This window comes from Lentinula edodes (genome assembly GCF_021015755.1).
Source record: "Lentinula edodes strain Le(Bin) 0899 ss11 chromosome Unknown C8R40scaffold_56, whole genome shotgun sequence".
NCBI classification, from domain to species: Eukaryota; Fungi; Basidiomycota; class Agaricomycetes; order Agaricales; family Omphalotaceae; genus Lentinula; species Lentinula edodes.
This window is the reverse complement of record NW_025764362.1, coordinates 218,897-240,260: the sequence shown is the minus strand read 5'-3', so window position 1 is coordinate 240,260 and position 21,364 is coordinate 218,897. Positions and strand designations below refer to the sequence as shown.

Here is a 21,364-nt window from a genome sequence, read left to right as displayed (position 1 = left end):
AGGGAAGTCGAATCTTACCTTCGCAGTCAGTCCAGTCAGAGTAACCTTTGGGATAGGGGAAGTTCCCTGGCACAAAGGTGTGGTCTGGTGTGGCAATGTCGATGATTGAAGCACATATATCGAGCATCCAATGATAGTATACAGCGGGCGTGTTCCATCTATCTATCTCTCTATCTATACTGCATTATATAGGATCGTACAACAAGGAAACCTAAGAGTAATACTGGAGTAATACATTGATATATTTGCCTTACCATCCACGAGCCTCATAATCGGCGAATGTGTCCTGGACTGTTGCTTCCTTTGTGCGATACTTGATACCAAGAAGTCGTTCAGCCTTGGAAGTATTGTACTGGATTTTATGGATGATTTGTGGGTCTGATTTGGATATGGGGACACCTTTCGGAAGATCAGGATGTGAAGGTAAATAGATAGGTGCGAGGGAGTTGGCTACATCGACTGCAAGTATAATCAGTTTCAATCAGTCCTTGTGATATGGGATTCAGGACTTACGCCATTCCTGCCATACGAATGCCCCCGCAGAGACGATCATCCTTTGATTTGCCACATTCTCGTTTCGCAGGGCCAAAGATTGAGCCTCTGCTAAATCACGTACGTCGATCCAACAATTTCCAGTGCTTCGCAACTCTTGGGGGGTTTTCCCTCCTGCGTCCGAGTGGCCCACGACTATGCTATGAAATTGGGCAGCCGACAGGTTGAGTGCGGACAAGGTAGGAACGTCATGCGTAACGGGGCCGAATACCTAAATGTGTAACGTGTAAGAGGAGCTAAATGCAGAAAGGAGTTGGACAAACAAATGGAGGATTGAGAACCACCAGATCCCACTTTATAGCATCTTTTTTATCTTCCAAAAACTTCCATGCGGCTATAAGAAGATCTGAAGTTTGGACAATGCCAATGCACTAAATGCAGGTCCGCGCACCTCGTTCAGCTAACGTCTTGCTTGCCCGATATTTGGTGATCGGTAATGCATCCTTGCCATCGCGTTCAACCTCTGCAACAGATAAATCATTCCAATTGTCCTCTGAGAATGTTCTTGGTTCAGGGTCAACTCGGAGGACTGCTGCAGCAGAAGAAGTGTAAATTATTCGTCGAACATTTGATCCCACTTCCAATGCACTTCGTAGAATGCTCTCGGTACCTCTAACGGCAGGTTGTATGAGCTCTGGATATACATTCAGGAAATTCCAGTGACAATAACGAAAGAAAGAACCTTGAGGATCAACCGCGCTGAAATTGACTGGCGAAGCTGTATGTACAATAGCATCCACGTCTTTTACAGCGTCGTCGAAGGCACCTTCCTAGCTTGCTAATGAGTATTGAACACTGCTGCGAAGAAGGATACTGACCTTGGTGATATCCGGCACTACCACGAATTTAAACTTTTCACCATATTTTTCAAAGATCTCCTGTAATCGTTTGCCTTTATCTTCAGATCGAACAGTCCCTTTAACGATGTACCCCTTATCCAACAACGTCCGGACTATCCAGGCAGCAATGTATCCATTGGCACCAGTAACAAGTATTGTGCTTCCAAGTGGTACAACAGGCATATTTATGAAAATATAAGGTTAAGTGAGACTATCATGGCGGGGTGTAATCGAGGATATTCGGCAAAGACACGGCATGTGCTGAGCAGCGGAAGAACGAATCACGATTCACGACTGCATTGTCCACTTCAGCACTATGTACATTACACATGCAACGAGCAAGAATAGATATCATAATTTAGATGAAGATAATTCTTAATTCTATATGGATACTAGTGTAGATGTGACGGTATATCTCGAGCCTCAGCGCCTCAGTCTAGATGGGCCTGCCACCGCATTTTCCCGAACCGCGCGAGTCTTACCTTTCCCTTTCCCTGCGCCAGACGTCTCACTCACAGCACTATGAGCATCGGGGAATGTATTGGTTACGTCGGACATCACAATATCCGAGTCCTCGGGCGGCAGAAGATACTCTAAATCTTCAAACATATGGGGGAAGAGGACCGCTAGCATGTCGTCAATCCTAAAGGTCATGGAATAAAATCAAATGGTTGGAATATAGCTGTACAAAATTAACTTACTTGGAGATGAAGTCACCCTTCACAGCTTTTGAGTTCTTCTTGGCCGGGGACTCGATAGCTTGTTTTTCGTTCGCAAAAGACGAGATGTTGAGAGTGCCAGCAGAGTTTGCCTTGGTGTATAAAGAAAGCCCTTGGCGAGCGGCAAGGTCGAGAATGTTTCGTTCAACAGTGTCTAGAGAGAGAGAGAAATTGTCTTCCCATGAGGGATCCCTGAGGTAAGGGAGAAAAAGTACCTTCAGCATAGTAGCAGTAGACTGGATAAGGGGATGAGCATGAGTATGGTGGTATACTGATGATGGCAGATATTTAGATACCTTCTGTAGGTCGAGTTTGACCCATACGGTCGATCCGAGCAATAGCTAACATGAGGATGTGAACACCATGTTACGATAAACGAGATGAATCACATACCTTGTATCTCAAACCCATGGTGGACTACGCTCTCTAGAAGGAAAACCCGCGAAGCGCAAGTGACATTGAGACCAGCGTTTTCACGTTCACTACGGAAAGGGATTTAGTAATGAGGTGCCGACCATAAAACGACCTGGACACGAACCCGTGAAGAAGAAGCACGGAAATTTCTGGTTTCACTTTGAATTTCTTTACTGGACCTTCTCCTCTCGTTCCCCGGTCTATTCGGATAGATTGTATGCCTAGGGAATTTGAGCTCAGACCGGTCCCTCTAGCACCGAATGAAAAATTCAAGTACCGTTGTCGCGCAAAGCACTTTGGACAACTGGAGATGGAATATCAGTACAAGGTTTGAAAATAGACTAAGATGTTCGTACTAGTCAATGAATCAGCCCAAGCAGAAAAGACAATACTTTTTGAACCTGGATCAGATTGTTCCAAGTACATGAGATGTCGAACCAGCGTCTGTATTTTACTGCCATAGTCGCCAATAGCTTGCATCGACTGAATGTCTTCAAAAATCGTGGAATCTATGCATTGGGTATAAACTGTCGTCAGGACAAAGCGAGAAAAAGCAAAACTCCATACCAATCATGTTGTAGTCTATCTTTCGATTAGAAGTGGGTACGAGTTCACCATTTACAATTGGGTTTGGCGCTGCAGGCTGCTGTGGCTCGTACAACTTAAAGCGTTGCAAGTTTCCCATATCGATCATGACACTTGTGAGAATTATCAGGCTCAGGCCGACGCTAATCTCATAAAAAATATAGCTTACCGACAGACAGGACAATTCTTCCCATCTTTTTTGCCCATCCATTCTTTCAGACAGCCTTCACAGAAGATGTGTGCACTGGAGACACAGTATAACCATGGCGATTCGACGAGAGATGGGTGAAGTAACTTACCAAGTGGTTATAAATCCTCTCTCAAATTCGCAGCGGCACAGAATGCAACACTTGTCGTCCTCATCAAGCTCATTTTCTTCGTTACTTTTCACAAGATGGTCGAGATATCGTTGATGAGCCCTGGTTGTGATCATGTTGGCTTCCAAATCCTTGACTTCTTTCTCCGAGTCATCCAAAGCATCCTCTCTTCTTCCTTCGAATTCGACTTCAGCCACTGAATCAGAGATTTCTTGCAGTTGACGGAAATATAGAACACGCTGATTGAATGCTTTCCGGAAGAGCGCAAGATCGGCGCCAACCTTGTCCATGAGCGTTTCTACAAGCAAACGTTAAGGGAGTAATCATACTAACAACGATATCCACTGACGTTGAGAGCTTATTAGTTTGCGCAGGTCTGCAACAGCCGCTGCGAGCAATTCCTTTTCAGGACCGGCCTTTTCTACTCGCGCATAAGCGCTAGTCAAGTCGACGAGGATCTAGAGAGAATGTTCAGCATTAGGCCATTTAGTAAATTTGAAGTATCATTTCGCTCACACTTCTAACAGCACGACCATTGAGATCTAAAAGTAAGCTTTTGTGCTTTTCGGAGAGTTGCTTATATAGGACTTCGTGTTCAGGCTGGATTTCGACATCATCAGGAACATCCAGTTTAGCATGGGCAATGGCTTTCATGGCAGCCTTTGTCTTTCGTTGTTTTACCTCCCTAGATCATCTTCAATTTCAGACCTGGAAGTCGATATTTTGAAAGCTTACCGCGCATCGTGAGCAGCCAAAAGAGTCCGCTCATTAATTAGAGCTTCTCGACGGTCAGCAAGAAGTGCGGCGTATGCCTGCAAGAACGTTTCGGCCTCTCCCTGATTATCTAGCGTACGCTGATACTCTTGACCATCGGCATCATCTTCTCCTGAATTCAAGCTCTGGGTGAGAAGCGAGTGAATTTTACTTCGCCATTCCCATAGCAATTCAGTTTGTTCATTCAAAACATTTTCGATGATTTCGTGAAGTTCCTCAATCTAAATAAAAAACTGAGTTATCAGCAACAGAGAAAGAGCATGATGTTTGACTTGCCGTATCGGCGGATCGTATTCCCCCTTGCTCAAGATATGGTACAGGTATCAGTAAGTCCGTCTTGCTCACCCCGGCTCTACCACCAATGATGTCGAGGTGTAACTGAGCCATTCCGTTCTTGGCATCTTGTTCGGTCGCTAAATAAAGAAATGAATGAACGAGGTTCAAAATATGAGAGAAGGGTTAGTGTATAATACTTTTTAAAAGGTCCCGACGAACAGCTTCAGCAACGGCGTACGCGCCGTTTTCTTGGGCAGTGTACATCTCCCCGAGGTTATGATAGACATCGCCTTGCAAAAATTTGACTCGATGAAATTGGACGCGGGCTTCACGAAGACGATGCATGAGAGCGCTTCGTTTGTCCCGATGTTCCTTTCCAGCCGGTGTCTTCGGTAAATCGTTATCCTCTACGTCATCTTCCTCATCTTCATCCTCGTCATCTTCAGAAAACGGTGATTTTTCCCTCTGCTTCTCTTTACCTTTACTTGAGGATTCTCCTGCATGTTTAGATGCTTGTAGTACCCGTTGTTCGGCAGCCTCCCGTTTGAGCGCTTCTCCTTTGATATCGTGTTCGGCAATTACTCTCTCGATTTCAGCAATCATCCCTTCGGCCTCCTTCTCAACTGCAAGAAGAACTTCAAGAACTGGTTGGAAACGATTCAATAGTTTCATATCAAGTTGCTTGAGTTGCGCAATTTTTATCATAGCTTGAATCTAAACGGCACCGTTAGTGGACAACAAAGACGAAAAATGTCGATGAAAGCCGACCTTAGATTTCCAGTCTTCAACAAGATTACGCCAATTCTGGTCTTTCATATTCTGGTATAGCAATGTTAGATACAATGGAAGGAATATAAACAAGAGGTTCACTTGTAAAACGTCTGCCATAGTTTTCAGGGCACCGGGCTTATAAAGGCGCTCGTTCTGCCCGACAAGTTGCCCAACCTGAATCTTGTTGAGAACACAGCCGAATCAGGACAGCGACAGAAACCAACCTGAGGATGTGTACAGATACCACGAAGACGACGGATAGATGATCTCAGAAGAGCACCATCAACTTCCCAACCTTCCGAAGCTGCAACCCCTCTCGCATCAAGTCCCAGGTCATTGAGAATGGCCTCAAACGATTGATCGTAAACCTGATAGAGGAAATAAGCACGGGCCATAGAATCAAGTATGATCACGAACCAAACGTTCAACTTTACCCATGTCTATACTGACCAGATATCGCGTCTGCTGAGGAATGGTCAATTCGTGCGAGACTTGGGATTTCATGGTTCTAAAAACCTATTTTAGGAAAATAGGCGCCTTGATGTTAAACAGTGACCGACCGAACAGAATAGTGTTTGAAAAGGCGGTAGAATTCGCCAGCGAAACCTGGGAGGAGGAGCCGTTTCCATAGACGAGGTTCAATGTCGAATCGTAGGAATCTGTGATATTCTCAAAGATCAAGCTAAAAAGATAGAGATAAACTACAAACTTGAGGACATGCGACAAATCCGAGACTTGCGCGCGAGCGGGAGTTCCGGATACCGCTAGTGATGAGCGTCGAGGAATTAGCGACACCATGTCCCTTGTACTAGTATGAGCATCAACATGAAGGATATGGATAAATAGTTTACTCAGTCTTTCCACCGCCGACCATTTGAACTTCGTCCATCACCACCCGAGCCCATTCGACTAAGATAAGCGGCGACCTTGACCTCGCGATATTAGTGTATACGACACCATCTCGCCGAGGGCGCTTTGGAGGCACACGAGCAACATTAAAATCGTTCTGAAGCACTGTATACGTAGTGATCACCACGTCAAATCCGTGCACGTAAGAACACCAATCAACGATCTCTTCTTCGACATCTACATCAATAGCACCAACATCAACTGCAGTTGCTTTTCCTTTCTTCTTGATATTTGCCTGAGCTTCAGCTTTTGTTCTAGCTCTACCAGATTTCTTTTGGGCCTTCTGCTGAGCCTTCTGCCGTTGTTGACGTTCTTGCTCTACTTGCTCATCGCTGATGGGGATCTTGATACTTGACCACCCATTGTACACCAACACCTTTAGGCCAGGGGCATGTACCTTCAGTTCTTCGGACCATTGACTTGCAAGATTAGCAGGTGTAACAATCAGCGTGGACTGGAGCAATGAGATGTGTTCGTGAGATCTCGATTGCAGTAAGAAATTAACATGTACGCACCTTGATTGCCTTGACAGTCACATTGGCTTCTGGATCCCAGCGTGTGAGAGAGGGCTTGAAGCGGTGTTGTGCGGGATTGAGCAGGATAAGTGAAATTGTTTCGATTGTTTTTCCCAGTCCTGGTTCCTCAGCTAGGATGCCACCGTGATAGGCATCGTTTTCTTCATCCGTAAACGGCGAATCCGGACGAAGAACGCCCGATAAGCGATGAAAGAACCATTCTTCGCCATCCATCTCGACAGCTTGCCAAAATGTAAACCCCGACGATCTGTCTTTAGGAACTATTTGGCCATCCTTTGAAACAGTCATTCCTTCTCGGTCTAGGAGCCAACCAACGGTGCGTCGTTGAAAGGGAAGAAGTGTGGGTTCGAGACGCTCAGGCTGCATGGATTCTTCAGCCACGGTAGAAGCAAGGGGTGGAGCAGGACCTAGAATGGAATAGTAAAATGGAATATTAACAACACCTTCGAACGACGGTGGAGCTGGGCTAGGAGGGTAAACGAATAAAAGCACGCGACGCTGCGCATCCTCGATGTATGGTCTCTTCGCAATGGTCTCGAATATGGTGGGTGTAACAAACGACCCAGAGAGTTCAATATGAAGTCGGAACGATGGTGCGTTATTTGCGTCTGGGATAATAATGAATTTTGAACGCAGGTAAGTCGCGACTCTTCCGTGTGGTGCAAGCACCTTAAGACAGTGTATGAGGTCTTTTGTGTCTGAATATGCGAAGTCGAAGGATTCCTGTTCCAAATTCCAAGAATTGCACACTGGTACCAGGGCCAACCATGTAGACGTCGTCGAAGATGGTGTAGTCAGCACATAACGACCACCACTTGTTTTTGCTAATTTGACTTCTCCTAGATCTATAGAAAACGGTTCGGAATGTCCCAAGCTAATGCGAGACAACTCATTTCGAAACCAATCTTCTTCTTCCTGCCATGAATTGGAAGACGAAAACTGATCCGCGAGCCCATCGACCGGTATTTCACTGGTAAAATCAATCTCCATGATATGATGGAATGCGGGGACGAGTTTTGTGTTTTCTTCCGGAAAAATGTGAAACGAAAAGCCGTCCAGATTCGATGGGTAGTCCATCAACGCGGGACAGGGGTCAGTATGAGCAATGGCACCTTCTGAAGTTTTCGAGCGCTTGTTCGAAGAGGTAAATGAGTCTGGTGAAGGAGAGTGAGCGCGTTTCTTTCCATTCCTGCCGTTTCTGAGTGCAGTCGCGGTGCTCTTTGTGTGAGTCCTTTGAAGGTGAACCAGTCGTATTATCTCTGGTAGGTTGAGAGCAGATCTGTAGCTGTGATGAGATGGGTCTCTAGTTCTATAAACCGTTTCCAAAGCTTTGAGATTATGGACATGGTGAGATTCGGTTGATTTGGGCATGAGAGAAGATAGTCAAGTCGCAAAAGTCTACGCGCGCGCATGTCTGGATGATCAATTTCACACGATGAGTCATTCGGCACGATCAACCGTTCAATTTATAATTTTATGACTCTGATTCTCACGTCGATGTTACCCGCAGGGCTTTGGAGGCGCAGAATATTTACTGCATCAGGTTCCAGGAAACATGAGAACCCTTTAGTGAGTCATTTCTTAGTCCTATAAATATTGACTTTTTGAAGATGTTCACCTTCAAATTCTCACTATTCAGCTCTAATAGGGCCTTCCTTCGAATAATACTCGTTCCCTTCCCCAAATTCCCCGCAGAGGACCCATCAGTAGAGGGTTACCTCCAAAACGCAAGATCCCAAACGTCAAGCGCGTCGTCCTAGTTTCCAGCTGTAAGGGTGGTGTTGGGAAGAGCACGATTGCCAGTATGTGAGCTCATCCGGTTAAGTGACTGAAGGTCGTTAATATCATCCACCGCAGCTAACTTGGCTGTATCACTATCACTGCTTCCGCAACGGCTACGGGTAGGAATATTAGACTTAGATGTCTTCGGTCCTTCTATACCGACACTTATGGGTTTGAAAAATGTAGAAGAGCCTGGTCTGACACGAGGTCCACCGAAATATCAATTTTTACCCACTTTTTACTGATATTCCTACAGACGGCGCCTTGATCCCAATCACGAATCACAGTATTCCGACCATGTCGATGGCATATCTCCTACCTTCAGCGTCCCACTCTTCATCATCGCCATCGACGAACCCAGACTCTGAACCACCGACCAACGAAGACACGCCAGTCGTTTGGCGTGGTCTGATGGTACAAAAAGCCGTACAACAACTTTTATTCCAAACCGACTGGTCCGCTGGCGTGTCTCAGGGTGCTTCTTCAGGCTTGGATATCCTTGTCGTAGACCTTCCCCCGGGAACAGGAGATATTCCGCTCAGTGTTGGTCAGTTGGTTGATGTGGATAGTAAGTGAATTGTGACTTGTGAATTGACAATCTCCTGCCTCCATATTTGCCTTCTACACTAAACATTGTTCATGCAATACGACCTTTATACTTACTGATTTGCCTCTTCAGGTACCATTATAATCACTACTCCCGATGTACTGTCCCTGTCCGATGTCCGCAGAGGTGTTTCCATGTTCCGCAAACTCGAGATACCTCTCACCGGGCTCGTCATCAACAATGGCTACTTTATCTGCCCAAACTGCACCGAACGACACTACCTGTTTGGTGGCAACCCAAACGACTCAGAAAACATGTTCACCAAAGGGGTCAAAGCAATGGGGATGGACGGTGATAGAATAATTGGGGAGCTTCCACTAGTAGTCGATGTGGGAAGAGGAGGCGAGAAAGGAATTCCGTATGCATTGAGTGGGCGGGGCGTAGGGGATAATGATCCAGGGAAGGTGTGGCTAGCAGCGATGACCAGTGTTGCGGAACGGATTTGGGGAGAAATACAATTTAACACAAACTAGTTAGTCTCTCAATATACGATCCAGATTGGATTATCTACAAAGGATCACAAGTGATGACTGGATAAGTAGTAGCATTGAATTCATGAGAAATCGTATCCGCAAGCAACGACCAGCACTACGTGAATCTTTGACGATGAACACCGAAACTATATGGCATTTATGTTCATGATATAAACGGGTTACATATTAGATTTCATTCCTCCTCATCCTCCTCGTTCTCGCCAGTGATGCTCATATCTAGCTTTCTCTTCTTACCAGGCATCTCCTTTCCAGCACCAAAGCCTATGCCAGCCTTTTTGCGAAGCATCTCCAAGTCCTGCTCTGCTTCCTCCGCCCACTCGAGAACTAAATGCCTTCCTAATAAGTGTGTATGACGGAGAGCGGCATAAGCATTTTCTGCTTCTTGCCTTGACACAAAGTCAAGGAACGCAAATCCACGTGTTCGCGAGTCAAATTTCTTGGGTAGACGGACAGATTTCAGTTGACCATGAGATCTTGATCGAAGTAGTGAGATTTCATGAAAGTGAGAGAACGAAACGGGGTTCACATACCCAAATAAATCCCGAATATCTTTCTTGGTCGCCTCAAATGGCACGTTCTTGACAATCATCTTGGTCGTTCGACTCTTCGAACTTACACCATCTTTCCTTTTATCAACATCCTCATCGGCACCACGACCAGCGAATTTGATATGCAATGCGTGGCCATCGAGGACAAAGCCCTGCATACTTTTCATGGCCTTCCGTGCACCGTCAACATCCTTGAACCCAATAAACCCATATCCCATACTCAACTTCCCGTCAGGTTTCTTTGGGTCCGGCTTCATTTGTACGCGCGCGAAAGCAAACGAAGGAAGGTTTCGGAACATCTGATTCAGCCGCTCCGTGGTAGTAGAAAACGCCAGGTTCTTGACAAATAGTGTGGTCCCAGCGGCTAATTCACCTTCATTCGTCGCTTCAGCAGTTTGTTCGGGGATTTTGACAGCATAAGCGGGAATGGCACCAGGAGTTGCGGAGTATGATGCAGAAGGAGGAGGAGGAGCATCGGTGAAGATGCCGATGGGAGCTTTTTCGAGATAAATCACGGAATTGCCTAATCGTCGATAAGCTACAGCTCTGAAGCCCCGGCTAGCTTCGTCTGGCTTCTCAAACTCGACAACCGCGATGGTACCGGCTGGGGGTACCAGCACCCGGGAGACAGTTCCATGCGGTTCGAACAGCTCCCGTATCTGAGTATCGGACGTTCCGTAGGGAATGTTCTTGACTAAAATTGTAGTATCGGCACGGGCGGTTCGAGAGGATGAGAACGAAGCAAGAACGACGCCATTGGATTCAAGATAAGCTTTCGTTTCATTGATAATGTGCGTCTCGGCGAGCGCAAGCTTAACGGCAGGATTGGTAGACGAAGATGGGTCGTCAGAATCAGGGTTAAGAATGTCGGCTTTGGGTATGTTCATACGGTCAGCAATGGACGAAGCCACAGCATCACTCTGGAATGCGACGATGAGCAACGACGCTGATAAACGATATTGAATCACAGACGTTCATGTATAACATACTCCAATTGAACTCCTTCCCTGCCGTGGCTTTGCGCTGCGCGTTATTCTCGTCCTTAACACTTCGTTTTGCACCCTCTCCTTCTTTGACTTCGAACTTGCCCTTCCGGTCAACAGCTGGAAGAATATGCACTATTCGCCCTTGGAAAGATGTTTTGTCAAGAACTTCATACGCAGTTACGGCATCTGCGGCTTTCGCAAATGTCACATAAGCAAGGCCTTTAGGTTGTCGAGTCGATGGATCAACAGGTATATGGACCTAGTAATGTGATATGTGTAAGAAATTGCAGTGGTGAGACGACGGAGGGAAAGCTCAGAAGATATTTCTACTATCGGATTTCCAAAAGAGGATCAACATTCCCGAAGGTCTGATGTCCCTATACAGATTGTCATCCCAAAAGGAGCGAGAGGAAATCATAATCACCTGAAAAGTAAAAGTAACAGTCAGCGAAATTCGTAAATTATCGAAAGAGAGAGGAAGAAGTTCAGAAGATATTTCTACTATCGGATTTCCACAAGAGGATCAACATGCCCGAAGGTCTGATGTCCCTATACAAATTGTCATCCCAAAAGGAGCGAGAGGAACTCTTAATCACCTGAAAGAAAAGTAAGAGTCAGCGAAATTCGGTATTTAAAAAAGAGGAAGTTCAGAAAAATATTCTACTATCGGATTTCCACAAGAGGATCAACATGCCCGCAGGTCTGATGTCCCTATGCTATACTATCATCACGCAAAAAAAATGCAAAGTTTGTTCACCTATACAAAAGAAAGCCACGTTAGCCTTGACAAGAAAGTATAGAACAATTGTGAACATACCTGAGATAATTCTCCAAATTTTCCAAACAGAGTTGTAAGATCTGAATCCGAACATGAAAAGGCAAGGTTCCGCACGAACAATCTGGAAGTCTGAAGTATGGCTTCTTGAACGGGTTCTCTGGGTTCCTCGATCCTCACTGGCACCTCTGACTAATTTCTCAATGAGCGCAAGATGACAGGTAAAAAATAAAGAAACCGGGTGCCGGTTGATCAATCACCTTTATACCTTGTTCAGCCGTATCGGTTGTCTCTGTCATTCTTCGCCGCATCCACTCCATGTCGGATAGACCTTCCTCTGCTGAAGGCTCGTCTTCAGCCGGTAACGGCGAGTCGTCCAGTTTTGTTGCGCTTGTAGAGGCCTCAGGTGAAACTCCATTTGCCCATGAGGGACCTTTCTTCGTTTGCATCACTTCAAGGAATTCATCCAACTGAGAATCCTTTTTCGACTTTTCAGACTTTGCCGTAGATCCCAAAGCTTTCGTGGTCGACTTGACAAGTACATCCTCAACGCTGGTATCGTCAATCCGCGGTCGTTTGTTCGGTCTAGGCTTCGGGGCGTCTTTAACTCCCTATCAACTCCAAGGTCCAGTCAATAACGCCGAGTGAAAAAAAAATCGAGCAAGAAGCTCACCTCGACGATGTTCACACTAATTTTAGAAGAGTCCACGAATGTTTTGTCAAACCATTCCTTCGCGGTCAGAGCTTCCTCGTTGGTTTTATAACCGACAAACCCGAATCGGCGAGAGGTACCGTCATTTTTAAAAGCAACTTTGACGTCTGTGAGGGTGCCTGCTGGAGATCCTTTCTGCTCGAAATGTTGCTGCAGGCGGGCGGGAGTGACATAGGGAGGCAGATTCTTTACTATGAGACGTGACATGAAAAGAAGAGGAGAAAAAAAATTGGTGGACCCGATCAATTTGAAAGCGCGCTCGGCATCCTCCGAACAGCTCTTTTAGCCGGGACGTTATCCACTACTCTACAAAATGGCCTCTTCTTCCGTTCTCAGCGAAGAACGAGGCGCAAGGGGAATACCCAAAGCACCCTTTATCGTATGCATCTGATCTGCAGACCTCAAGCATTCACTTATACACTACTACTTAGGAAGATGTAGAAAAGTATCTCGGAGGCGCAGATGCAGAGATCGAGGGACCTCTTAAAGCCATCCAGGATGCGATATCGTACGCGTCTTTTTTTCGGCTTATCGTGCTTTCCGTATCATGGACGCCTCTCATCGATAAATACACAGCAAGTATCGTTACATGGATTCCAATTTGAACCAACGACGGCTAAGCTTGGAGGAAAAGATTCCTGATATTCAGAAAACATTGAGTATGGTCGAATATCTTCAAGAGAGACGAGTGCGCCCTGCATCTTTCTCTTCATCCTGTTAGACAGCTCACTATGAGTGCCCATGATTAGGAAGGCAAAACTTCGCAATCGGAAGATGATCTTGAAGACGATCTTGAAGACGAAGAACCAACTTCATCATCCAAGCCTCTCAAAACCACATTTGAACTCAACGACACGCTGTTCGCGGAAGCTGAGCTCGAGGACACGGACACGGTCTATTTGTGGCTAGGTGTAAGTGTCTATATGTAATAGCTAAAACTTCGTTACCGTACTGATCCTTCATCTGTGCATCTCTAGGCCAATGTAATGCTTTCATACAAACTACCCGCTGCCATACAGCTGCTGCGCTCGAAACTCGAAGCGGCCGAAACAAATGTAGCAAGTTTAACAGAAGATCTCGAGTTTCTAAGGGAGCAATTGACAATGATGGAGGTGAATATGGCTAGGGTGTATAACTGGGATGTCAGGAGAAGAAGAGAGCGTAGAATAGCAGAGGAGAAAGGGGGAAAGAGTACTTCTGAAAAAGAGGGAGGTTAAATTCATTGAGTCCATTCAATTTTCAATTTTCCTGTGTACAAAAGGCGTCTTGAGGCCGTTTAAAGGTGTTCAAACATTCAAACGTGGGAATGACTGCACACCTATCTAATTGCTTTGTGAAACGTCGAAAACTGGGATCAGCGCGGGACTGCTAAAAATGCGGACTGACCCTACCTGACTTCGTCAGCTATTGAAAGGAAACAACTCGCTACTTGTCGTCCGGCTGATTCAAAAACTGTGGAAACCACATAATTGCGGAAAACTCTAAGTAGCTCGGTAACTTTCCGTACTTACTCACTGCTAGGAGTCTCTATAAATTCTACTGGGAATGGGATCGAGAGCATTCCTCACTTTTCCTCACACAGCTCGAACATGGTCGCCTTTGTTGTACATCGAGGTTTTGTGATTGCATCTATCCTGTCAATCGGGTTTGTTCATGCACGTAGACTGAACACTCAACGTGACACATCGTCAAATTCCTCCAATTCCACAGATTGTCGCTGCGCACCTGGCGACGATTGCTTTCCTACGCCTGATACATGGGCGCAGCTAAACAGCAGCATTTCAGGACGCTTAGTCAATGTGGTATCCTCCGCAGCATTTTGTAACGACGTGTCGGGCGGGTGTACAGATGCACAATGGAGTAGCTCGACGTTTAGAGCCAACATCCCCGGTGCTATGAATCAAGTGAGCTTACCTGGGGCCTACTATCGCGTTCCAATCGCTCGATTTACTAATATATTCGTGTAGCCATTATGGGAGCAAGTACGGAAGCTACTGATTGGATCTCATCTCTGTTTGACGCGCACTTTTAGGACTACTTTTCTGACCCGCCTTCAGTTTGCTTTCGAAACTCCTCGACTACAGAGCCGCCTGCGAACGTGACGCAATCCTGTGGACAAGGTTCCGGCGACGTACCTTTGTTCGCCATTTTAGCGGAATCCGCTAGTGATATACAAGTATGGCAGTGACGCCTTTCGTCTACCTGTCGTGTACTGATATGACGATACCTCCGTTTCTCAAGGCCGGGGTTAATTTTGCCCGTGACTATAATCTTCGCCTCGCCATCAAGTCTTCTGGCCATGACTATCTCGGACGATCCACTGCCAGGAATTCACTTCTGATCTCGACCCACAAATTGCAGAACATATCCCTCGTCGATAATTTCACAGTCGGAGGTGTAGACCAGGGCCCAGCGGTGACCATAGGGAGCGGGGTGCCATTAAATTCGCTGTATACCACGTTGAAAGCAGAAGGAAAGATTTTTGTGGCCAGCTCTGTGGCTACACTGGCCCCTGCCGGAGGATTTGTGCAAGGGGCTGGCCATTCGGCCCTTAGTCCGGTAAGCTATGCAACTTTCGTGCGTGCGCTTGAATCAGACTCAAAATGTGCTGCAGTCGTATGGGCTGGCTGTTGATAATGTTATAGGTGACAGTCTAATTTTTTGTATTTTTGGTCCTTGTCTGAATTTTTCGCATAATAGAATTCACCGTGGTGATTGCGAGTGGTGATATTTTGACAGTGAATGATGCTGAAAATTCCGATCGTGAGTGGTGTTTGCTCCCCTTCATTCCTCCTTCCAAGTCTCATTCATATCTCCTTCATAGTTTTTTGGGCCATGCGAGGCGGAGGTGCTGGAAGCTGGGGTGTCATCATTTCAGCCACTTTCCGAGTGTACCCCACCTTCAATGCGGTCTATTGCGACACCAATGTTACGACTTCCACTCCCTCCATCATGGGATCCGTCGCCACAGTGCATGCCCGACACATCTTTGACCTTGACCCCCTTAGAGCTGGTCAATACTTTTGGGTTGTACCCGTTGATGGTACTGGATCGAATTCCTCGCTACTTGCTATGCAGATCCAGACAATATTTCCCAACAATGCATCAGTGGAGGCTGCTGAAGCTGCATTGCAGCCGTTCATCGACGATGCATCGAATATCACGGATGTACAGGTTGAGACTGCTTGCGAGGAACAACTTATCAATGATATGTTGTTTGCAGCCGATGATTCTGTCGGAACTAATATAATCCTGGGATCAAGATTGTTCTCTGAGAGTCTATACGAAACATCACCGGAAGCCATTGGGGACATGTATGTCGGCTTACTAGAGAATGGAACTCTCGGGTGAGTCTCCCTATGCTTTCAACGATTCCGAAATGTTCATGTTGCGAAGAATTTTCGGCAACCTGGTTGCGGGTGGTAAAGTAGCAGAAAATGCAAACATCAGTATGGCACTCAATCCAGCTTGGAGAACAGCTAAGACACATGTACGTTTCCGGCTGTATAAGCTCTATCATATCTTATTATTTCACTTTGGTTCAAAGGTATTCTTAGCCCATGAATGGGCCGATTCTGCCACCATACCTGATGTAATTGCCACCCAGCACGCTTTTAGCAGCGGATATGAACGAGCTGCATTGGTTGGTCTAGCAGGGGAGGACAGTGGGTCCTATACGAATGAAGGGGATCGTTTTGAGCCAAATTTGCAAGTGACGTTCTATGGATCCACAGAGAACTACGAAAAATTGGAACAGGTCAAGAGTGCATATGATCCTGAAGACCTATTCCTTGTCACTGCCGGAGTGGGGAGTGAGCGGTGGGATGAGGCTGGATTTTGTAGATTGGCTTGAAATGCATGAGGCAGTGATTCTTTTGCAATGAACGGACTTGACTCTGGTACTTTTCTTCGATCCCGATCTTTTCATATCGCATCCGCATACTTTTCTCTCAGGATTATCAAATCCCGTAGGAGTTCCTACAGTACAAGTGAAAGTATTCTCAGCTACATACATAGATCATAATTATTCCTGCCATACGATCCTTTGACGTGTCTTTTCAGACGGTGACTGCTTATCGTCTGATTATCGGGGATATCGGTTCCCGAACTGGACTATTAAATCTCTATGAATTGGCAGTTGGATTGCTTGCTTCCTTCAGTTCCTATCCCCTCGAACCCCACGTCTTCTCGTTTACGAGCAAAAGCCTTGCAAAAAGGCTTAGCTTTTTCTTGACTCATAAGCTTCCTAAGAACATCCCGCTTCTTCCCGAATAAAATGGCAAGCTACGAAGTAGACATCACATCGAAGGACTCTTCCCCATCTCGCGACCTGAGTGTCACTAATCTTTCTGTTGGCCATGGTCAGAAGTTGACTTTAGACGATCTCTACGAGGATGGGACTGTAGATCAGGTATATCAAGCAAAAGCTCGGATACTGAACAATTCCATCCAAGAAATTGGCATGGGGAAGTATCAAATATACTTGTTCTGTTGCGCTGGATTTGGATGGTTCGCGTAAGTGCTCAGATCGAGTCAAAGGTTTCAGGTGTTGAATTTCCCCCAATTTCAGCGACAGCGTTTGGCCGGTGAGAATAAAGTTTTGCCTCAAAATCCACGATGATTATGAACGCTCAAACTCTTAAAGCTGATCACTGGACTCATTCTTACCCCGGTGATCAACGAATTCAAGTTCGATGGCCCCTTCCTCTCCCTTGCAGCAAACATCGGTCTTTTCGTGGGTGCTGTCATCTGGAGTTTCGGTTGCGACATTTGGGGTAGACGGTATGTTGTTTCCCTTCCGTGTGCAAACTTATCCTCACAGACATCCAGGTGGTCATTCAATTTGACACTTCTCATCGCGGGGGTTTTCGGTCTGGCTGCCGGTGGTTCACAGAATTTCGTCACTCTGGCCTCATTAATCGCTACCCTCGGTGTCGGCGTAGGTGGAAATTTGCCCGTCGACTCCGCTGTATTCCTTGGTGCGTATGCTGCTGTCTGTATGGCATCTTCCAAACTAATTGACCCTCACAGATCTTGTACCCGGGACCCACCAATATCTTCTTACCGTGATGTCGGTATGGTGGTGCTTGGGGCAACTCGTCGTCAGCTTGGTGAGTTGCGGTTCAGGTTATCTCCGCCCTACCTGACCCGTTATTTTTACAGCTTGCATGGCCTCTGATAGCTAATTTTTCTTGTGCCTCCTCAACAAATTGCACTCGCTCCGAGAACATGGGATGGCGTTATCTTTTGTTCATACTTGGTGCTTTAACCCTTCTACTATGGGGCATCCGCTTTTTCGTGTTCAAGTTGTTTGAAAGCCCCCGATTTCTCGTCGGCATCGGAAAAGACGCCGAGGCGGTCGAAGTTATTCGCATGCTCGCTGAATACAACTCCAAGACTTCAAATTTGACTGTGGATCAATTAGTTAATGCGGGTGGAATGAATCCAGAAAAGGCACGCGTTGCCCAGAACGAGCGGAGAGTTTTGAGTGCAAGTTCATCACTTGGATGGGATCATGTCAAGGCCCTTTTCAAAACCAGAAAGCTTGGTTTTTCAACGTCTCTCTTGATCTTTCTATGGGGTAAGCCTTTCCGTTGGTTGATTATGCGCGTCAGTTCACTTTACACAGGTATCATTGGATTGGCCTCGACTTTATACAACAGCTTCCTGCCGTTCTTGCTCGAAAGTCGCGGCAACGCTTATGGTGATGGTTCTCTGTACATCACATACCGAAACGTGAGTGCCAATAGCTGTCATCGATCCCTTTAAACTAATTCAAGTTATAAGACTTTCATTCTCAGCGTGATCGGTGTACCTGGAGCTTTCCTTGCAGGATGGGCCGTTGAACTTCCCTATATCGGCCGCAAAGGCACGTTGGCAATATCATCGGGCGAGTAGTAGACTTTCTCTGTTGGTTTTTCTTTATTCAACGACCCTTCGCGAAAGACAGGGCTCACTGGTGCATTTCTTTTTGCGACTACCACCGCGCGGAGCTCTAATGCTTTGCTCGGATGGAATTGCGGATACACTTTCTTTAGTAATGTGAGCTGATACTTACTGGGGCAATTCTAGACGCTTGACTATTCTTCCTATAGATCATGTATGGCGTACTGTACGCCATATCCCCGGAAGTGTTCCCTGCCAAAGACCGTGGCACCGGAAATGGTTTGGTGTTCTCAGCAACGCGCGTATTCAGTATCCTAGTATGTTCTCGATCCTTCATTTCGTTTCACCTATCTCACCATATCGCAGGCACCTATTATCGCACTCTATGCTAACCTCGAGACAGCAACCCCAGTGTACATTTCTGGCGCACTCATTATCTTTGCTGGGTTCTTGGCCTTGCTACTTCCCTATGAGCCTAGAGGAAAGGCCTCGATATGAGTATTTTGTAGACAACTAAGGTATGTATCTCTTGCTATAGGTAGTTTTTGATGATATACATAGTTTTTTTTGATTATTGCCTACCTGAAGTCGTTTATGGGCGGACCGTAAAAAATTTCTTCAGTGTGCGGAATTATGCAAAGGGTTGTAACAACCCCGCCTTTGTATGTACCGCTCCAAAGTCAGTACAAGACCGTGTGTCATAGATAGATTCTTGATCTCAAAATATATACAGACTCAACATTCAAATATTGTGACTCGACCACCTCCTATTGGGTTCGCAACCATCATGGCCTGCGCTTCAGACAACAATCTAGAGAGCGTAGAGCTAGCTATGCAGATTCCACTACCTAACTCGAGTTCTACACTTGACATCAACTCTAGTTCCGTCTCTGTTGCACTTCAGTCTGATATCCCTAGCGTCGACAACGTAGCATCTATTCACAGAAACCAATCTTCCTTACCTCCAGTAGATAGAGGTTTTGGTGCTTGGTCTTTTGTGCGCATTCTATCTCACGGGATGCATTATGACTTGACTCCGTCTTCCTTTTTCAGCTGACTGCAGCCTTTTTCGTGGAAGCTATCGTTTGGGGTTTTCCGACTTCATTCGGTGTTTTCCTAGATGGTGTGTGTCGAATCAATTGAGTTTATGATGTTTGTTGAAACTTGAGATGACCTTTTTCATAGCCTACCTGAATGATACGAAATACGCCTCTCAACCAAAGGCATCGAGCTTACTTCCTCTGATTGGTCCCGTCTCAACTGGTATCATTTACTGCTCTGGTCAGAGTTCGAAGTCTGCTCCGAGTCCTATCGCCGCTTCTAATTCCTTTGGATTAGGGCCTTTCATCACTCCTGTAATAACTAGATATCCATATCATAAACGTACTTCCATGTACGTTGGCACAATACTCTGCTGGGTATCTCTATTTGCGGCCAGCTACACCACTCAGGTAAAATCATATCATGTACTATTCACCTCAACTCTCACATTTCTACACAGGTCATAAAGCTGGTTGCATTACAAGGTGCCTTGTATGCAATCGGAGGATGTGAATATCATACGAATATAATGCTACAAACTTATCCATTTAACAAATTTTCTCTTCCTTCCCCTCATAGCATTACTCTACATTCCCTGCATTTCCTATTTATCCGAGTGGTTTCATCATAAACGCGGATTCGCCAATGGCGTGGTTTTTGCCGGAACAGCAGTAGGAGGCATCCTCCTCCCCCTCATCTTACCCCCGTTAATATCCTCCTATGGTCCTCCAAAAACATTGCGAATTCTATCCATCGCAATAGCTCTTCTTATTGTACCACTACTTCCCCTGATTAAGGGCCGTTTGCCTGAATCCCGCATTCGAGCCATGGGACCAACACCACGGGGACGAGGAAACGCAGAGTGGACGAAGAGCATATCGTTCTGGATTTTAGTGCTTGCAAATACTTTCCAAGGATTTGGGTACTTCGTGCCGATTGTTTGGCTTCCTAGTGAGCTATGTCATACACTGTTAGAGGATGAAAGAATTTCGAAACTAATATTTTACTTAGCGTTTGCCAGTGATTTGAATCTCAACAGTTCAACTTCGTCAATTGCTTTGGCACTACTCAACTGTGAGACTCCTTCAAAACGAAACTTTTTAATGATCTGATCCCCTTCGTAGGTGGTTCTGTTATAGGTCGACTAGCTACAGGATACCTTTCAGATAAGATCAATCCCTGGTTCTTAGGACTCTCAATATTAGCTTCCACCTCTGCGGCCACGTTCATACTTTGGGGTGTTCTATCATATGATTTGGCTGGATTGCTATCGTTCAGTCTAGCTTATGGAATTCTTGCTAGCGGCTGGACGAGCACATGGAACGGGTTTACAAAGCCTCTGAGTCGTAAGTATATGTATGCTCTCATCCGCTGGCAGTATTCCAATTTTGTTAATTCTCTCAATCCACTAGCCAACGATCCGAATCTCTCCACCACTCTTTTCGGAGTCCTACTTTTCTCTCGTGGTATAGGAAATATATTCTCCACACCCATTTCTTCTGCGTTGACAAGCTTGCACTCTAACTCTACAACTTCATCTTTCACACATACTTCCAACCACCTTGGCTTTGACGTCGGCGGGGGAAAGTTTGAGAAAATGATTGTGTATGTAGGAATGTGTTTCGCTGGCGCTGCTTTGATCGCATTGGTGGGTTGGGTAATGGATGCAGCGATACGACGTAGATCATTTGGAAGGCAAGAGCAACAAAGTTGAACTAGTTGATTTACATAACAACCAGGAAACAATTCACAAAGCGAAATTCTTGAGGGTGATCAAGATCAATTCCAGTTTTATTCCTCGTTCTAATCAAACACGAAGACACACAAAGTTCGAGACAGGT

General features: G+C 45.9%; 8 protein-coding genes across 8 annotated transcripts; 5 read left to right on the top strand and 3 right to left on the bottom strand.

Annotated features, from left to right (window-relative positions):
* Positions 1-250: 250 nt before the first annotated feature.
* C8R40DRAFT_1059747 (D-lactaldehyde dehydrogenase) lies at positions 251-1,574 on the bottom strand (the record flags this gene model as incomplete). The annotated part of the gene is made up of 6 exons (XM_046225292.1): positions 251-459; positions 514-763; positions 816-886; positions 944-1,186; positions 1,235-1,322; positions 1,371-1,574. 6 exons carry the CDS (start codon positions 1,572-1,574, stop codon positions 251-253), a joined length of 1,065 nt encoding a protein of 354 aa, XP_046080454.1.
* A 200-nt stretch (positions 1,575-1,774) lies between these two features.
* C8R40DRAFT_1131296 (SNF2 family N-terminal domain-containing protein) lies at positions 1,775-8,149 on the bottom strand. Its single transcript, XM_046229207.1, has 23 exons — positions 6,672-8,149; positions 6,099-6,610; positions 5,957-6,049; positions 5,808-5,906; positions 5,665-5,755; positions 5,472-5,615; positions 5,347-5,421; positions 5,245-5,295; positions 4,674-5,190; positions 4,477-4,613; positions 4,162-4,421; positions 3,943-4,111; positions 3,776-3,884; positions 3,409-3,724; positions 3,279-3,353; positions 3,092-3,222; positions 2,881-3,033; positions 2,802-2,828; positions 2,649-2,745; positions 2,504-2,592; positions 2,407-2,451; positions 2,326-2,346; positions 1,775-2,264 (listed from the first exon to the last, which is right to left on the bottom strand). The coding sequence occupies exons 1-23, from the start codon at positions 8,061-8,063 to the stop codon at positions 2,089-2,091; spliced, it is 4,779 nt and encodes a 1,592-aa protein (XP_046080453.1). The 5' UTR covers positions 8,064-8,149; the 3' UTR covers positions 1,775-2,088.
* A 40-nt stretch (positions 8,150-8,189) lies between these two features.
* Positions 8,190-9,554, top strand: C8R40DRAFT_1059621 (P-loop containing nucleoside triphosphate hydrolase protein; the record flags this gene model as incomplete). The annotated part of the gene is made up of 5 exons (XM_046225275.1): positions 8,190-8,261; positions 8,341-8,494; positions 8,550-8,681; positions 8,731-9,042; positions 9,154-9,554. The coding sequence occupies 5 exons, from the start codon at positions 8,190-8,192 to the stop codon at positions 9,552-9,554; spliced, it is 1,071 nt and encodes a 356-aa protein (XP_046080452.1).
* Positions 9,555-9,747: 193 nt separating this feature from the next.
* C8R40DRAFT_1163632 (RNA-binding domain-containing protein) lies at positions 9,748-12,803 on the bottom strand (the record flags this gene model as incomplete). The annotated part of the gene is made up of 6 exons (XM_046230388.1): positions 9,748-10,048; positions 10,106-11,043; positions 11,096-11,368; positions 11,927-12,076; positions 12,145-12,495; positions 12,558-12,803. The coding sequence occupies 6 exons, from the start codon at positions 12,801-12,803 to the stop codon at positions 9,748-9,750; spliced, it is 2,259 nt and encodes a 752-aa protein (XP_046080451.1).
* Positions 12,804-12,856: 53 nt separating this feature from the next.
* On the top strand, positions 12,857-14,002 carry C8R40DRAFT_1274945 (Prefoldin subunit 3). Its single transcript, XM_046234108.1, has 5 exons — positions 12,857-12,975; positions 13,028-13,104; positions 13,173-13,284; positions 13,346-13,507; positions 13,574-14,002. Exons 1-5 carry the CDS (start codon positions 12,910-12,912, stop codon positions 13,811-13,813), a joined length of 657 nt encoding a protein of 218 aa, XP_046080450.1. The 5' UTR covers positions 12,857-12,909; the 3' UTR covers positions 13,814-14,002.
* Positions 14,003-14,185: 183 nt separating this feature from the next.
* C8R40DRAFT_1176848 (uncharacterized protein) lies at positions 14,186-16,449 on the top strand (the record flags this gene model as incomplete). The annotated part of the gene is made up of 9 exons (XM_046232581.1): positions 14,186-14,500; positions 14,564-14,578; positions 14,629-14,772; positions 14,838-15,155; positions 15,211-15,241; positions 15,297-15,359; positions 15,421-15,943; positions 15,993-16,086; positions 16,144-16,449. 9 exons carry the CDS (start codon positions 14,186-14,188, stop codon positions 16,447-16,449), a joined length of 1,809 nt encoding a protein of 602 aa, XP_046080449.1.
* A 423-nt stretch (positions 16,450-16,872) lies between these two features.
* Positions 16,873-18,980, top strand: C8R40DRAFT_1163630 (MFS general substrate transporter; the record flags this gene model as incomplete). The annotated part of the gene is made up of 10 exons (XM_046230387.1): positions 16,873-17,111; positions 17,167-17,182; positions 17,242-17,378; positions 17,427-17,575; positions 17,628-17,707; positions 17,760-18,332; positions 18,384-18,486; positions 18,547-18,638; positions 18,692-18,799; positions 18,849-18,980. 10 exons carry the CDS (start codon positions 16,873-16,875, stop codon positions 18,978-18,980), a joined length of 1,629 nt encoding a protein of 542 aa, XP_046080448.1.
* Positions 18,981-19,202: 222 nt separating this feature from the next.
* On the top strand, positions 19,203-21,237 carry C8R40DRAFT_1241145 (major facilitator superfamily domain-containing protein; the record flags this gene model as incomplete). Its single annotated transcript, XM_046233538.1, has 8 exons — positions 19,203-19,479; positions 19,536-19,605; positions 19,668-19,933; positions 19,984-20,032; positions 20,103-20,474; positions 20,535-20,597; positions 20,648-20,869; positions 20,936-21,237. The coding sequence occupies exons 1-8, from the start codon at positions 19,270-19,272 to the stop codon at positions 21,235-21,237; spliced, it is 1,554 nt and encodes a 517-aa protein (XP_046080447.1). The 5' UTR covers positions 19,203-19,269.
* Positions 21,238-21,364: the final 127 nt, after the last annotated feature.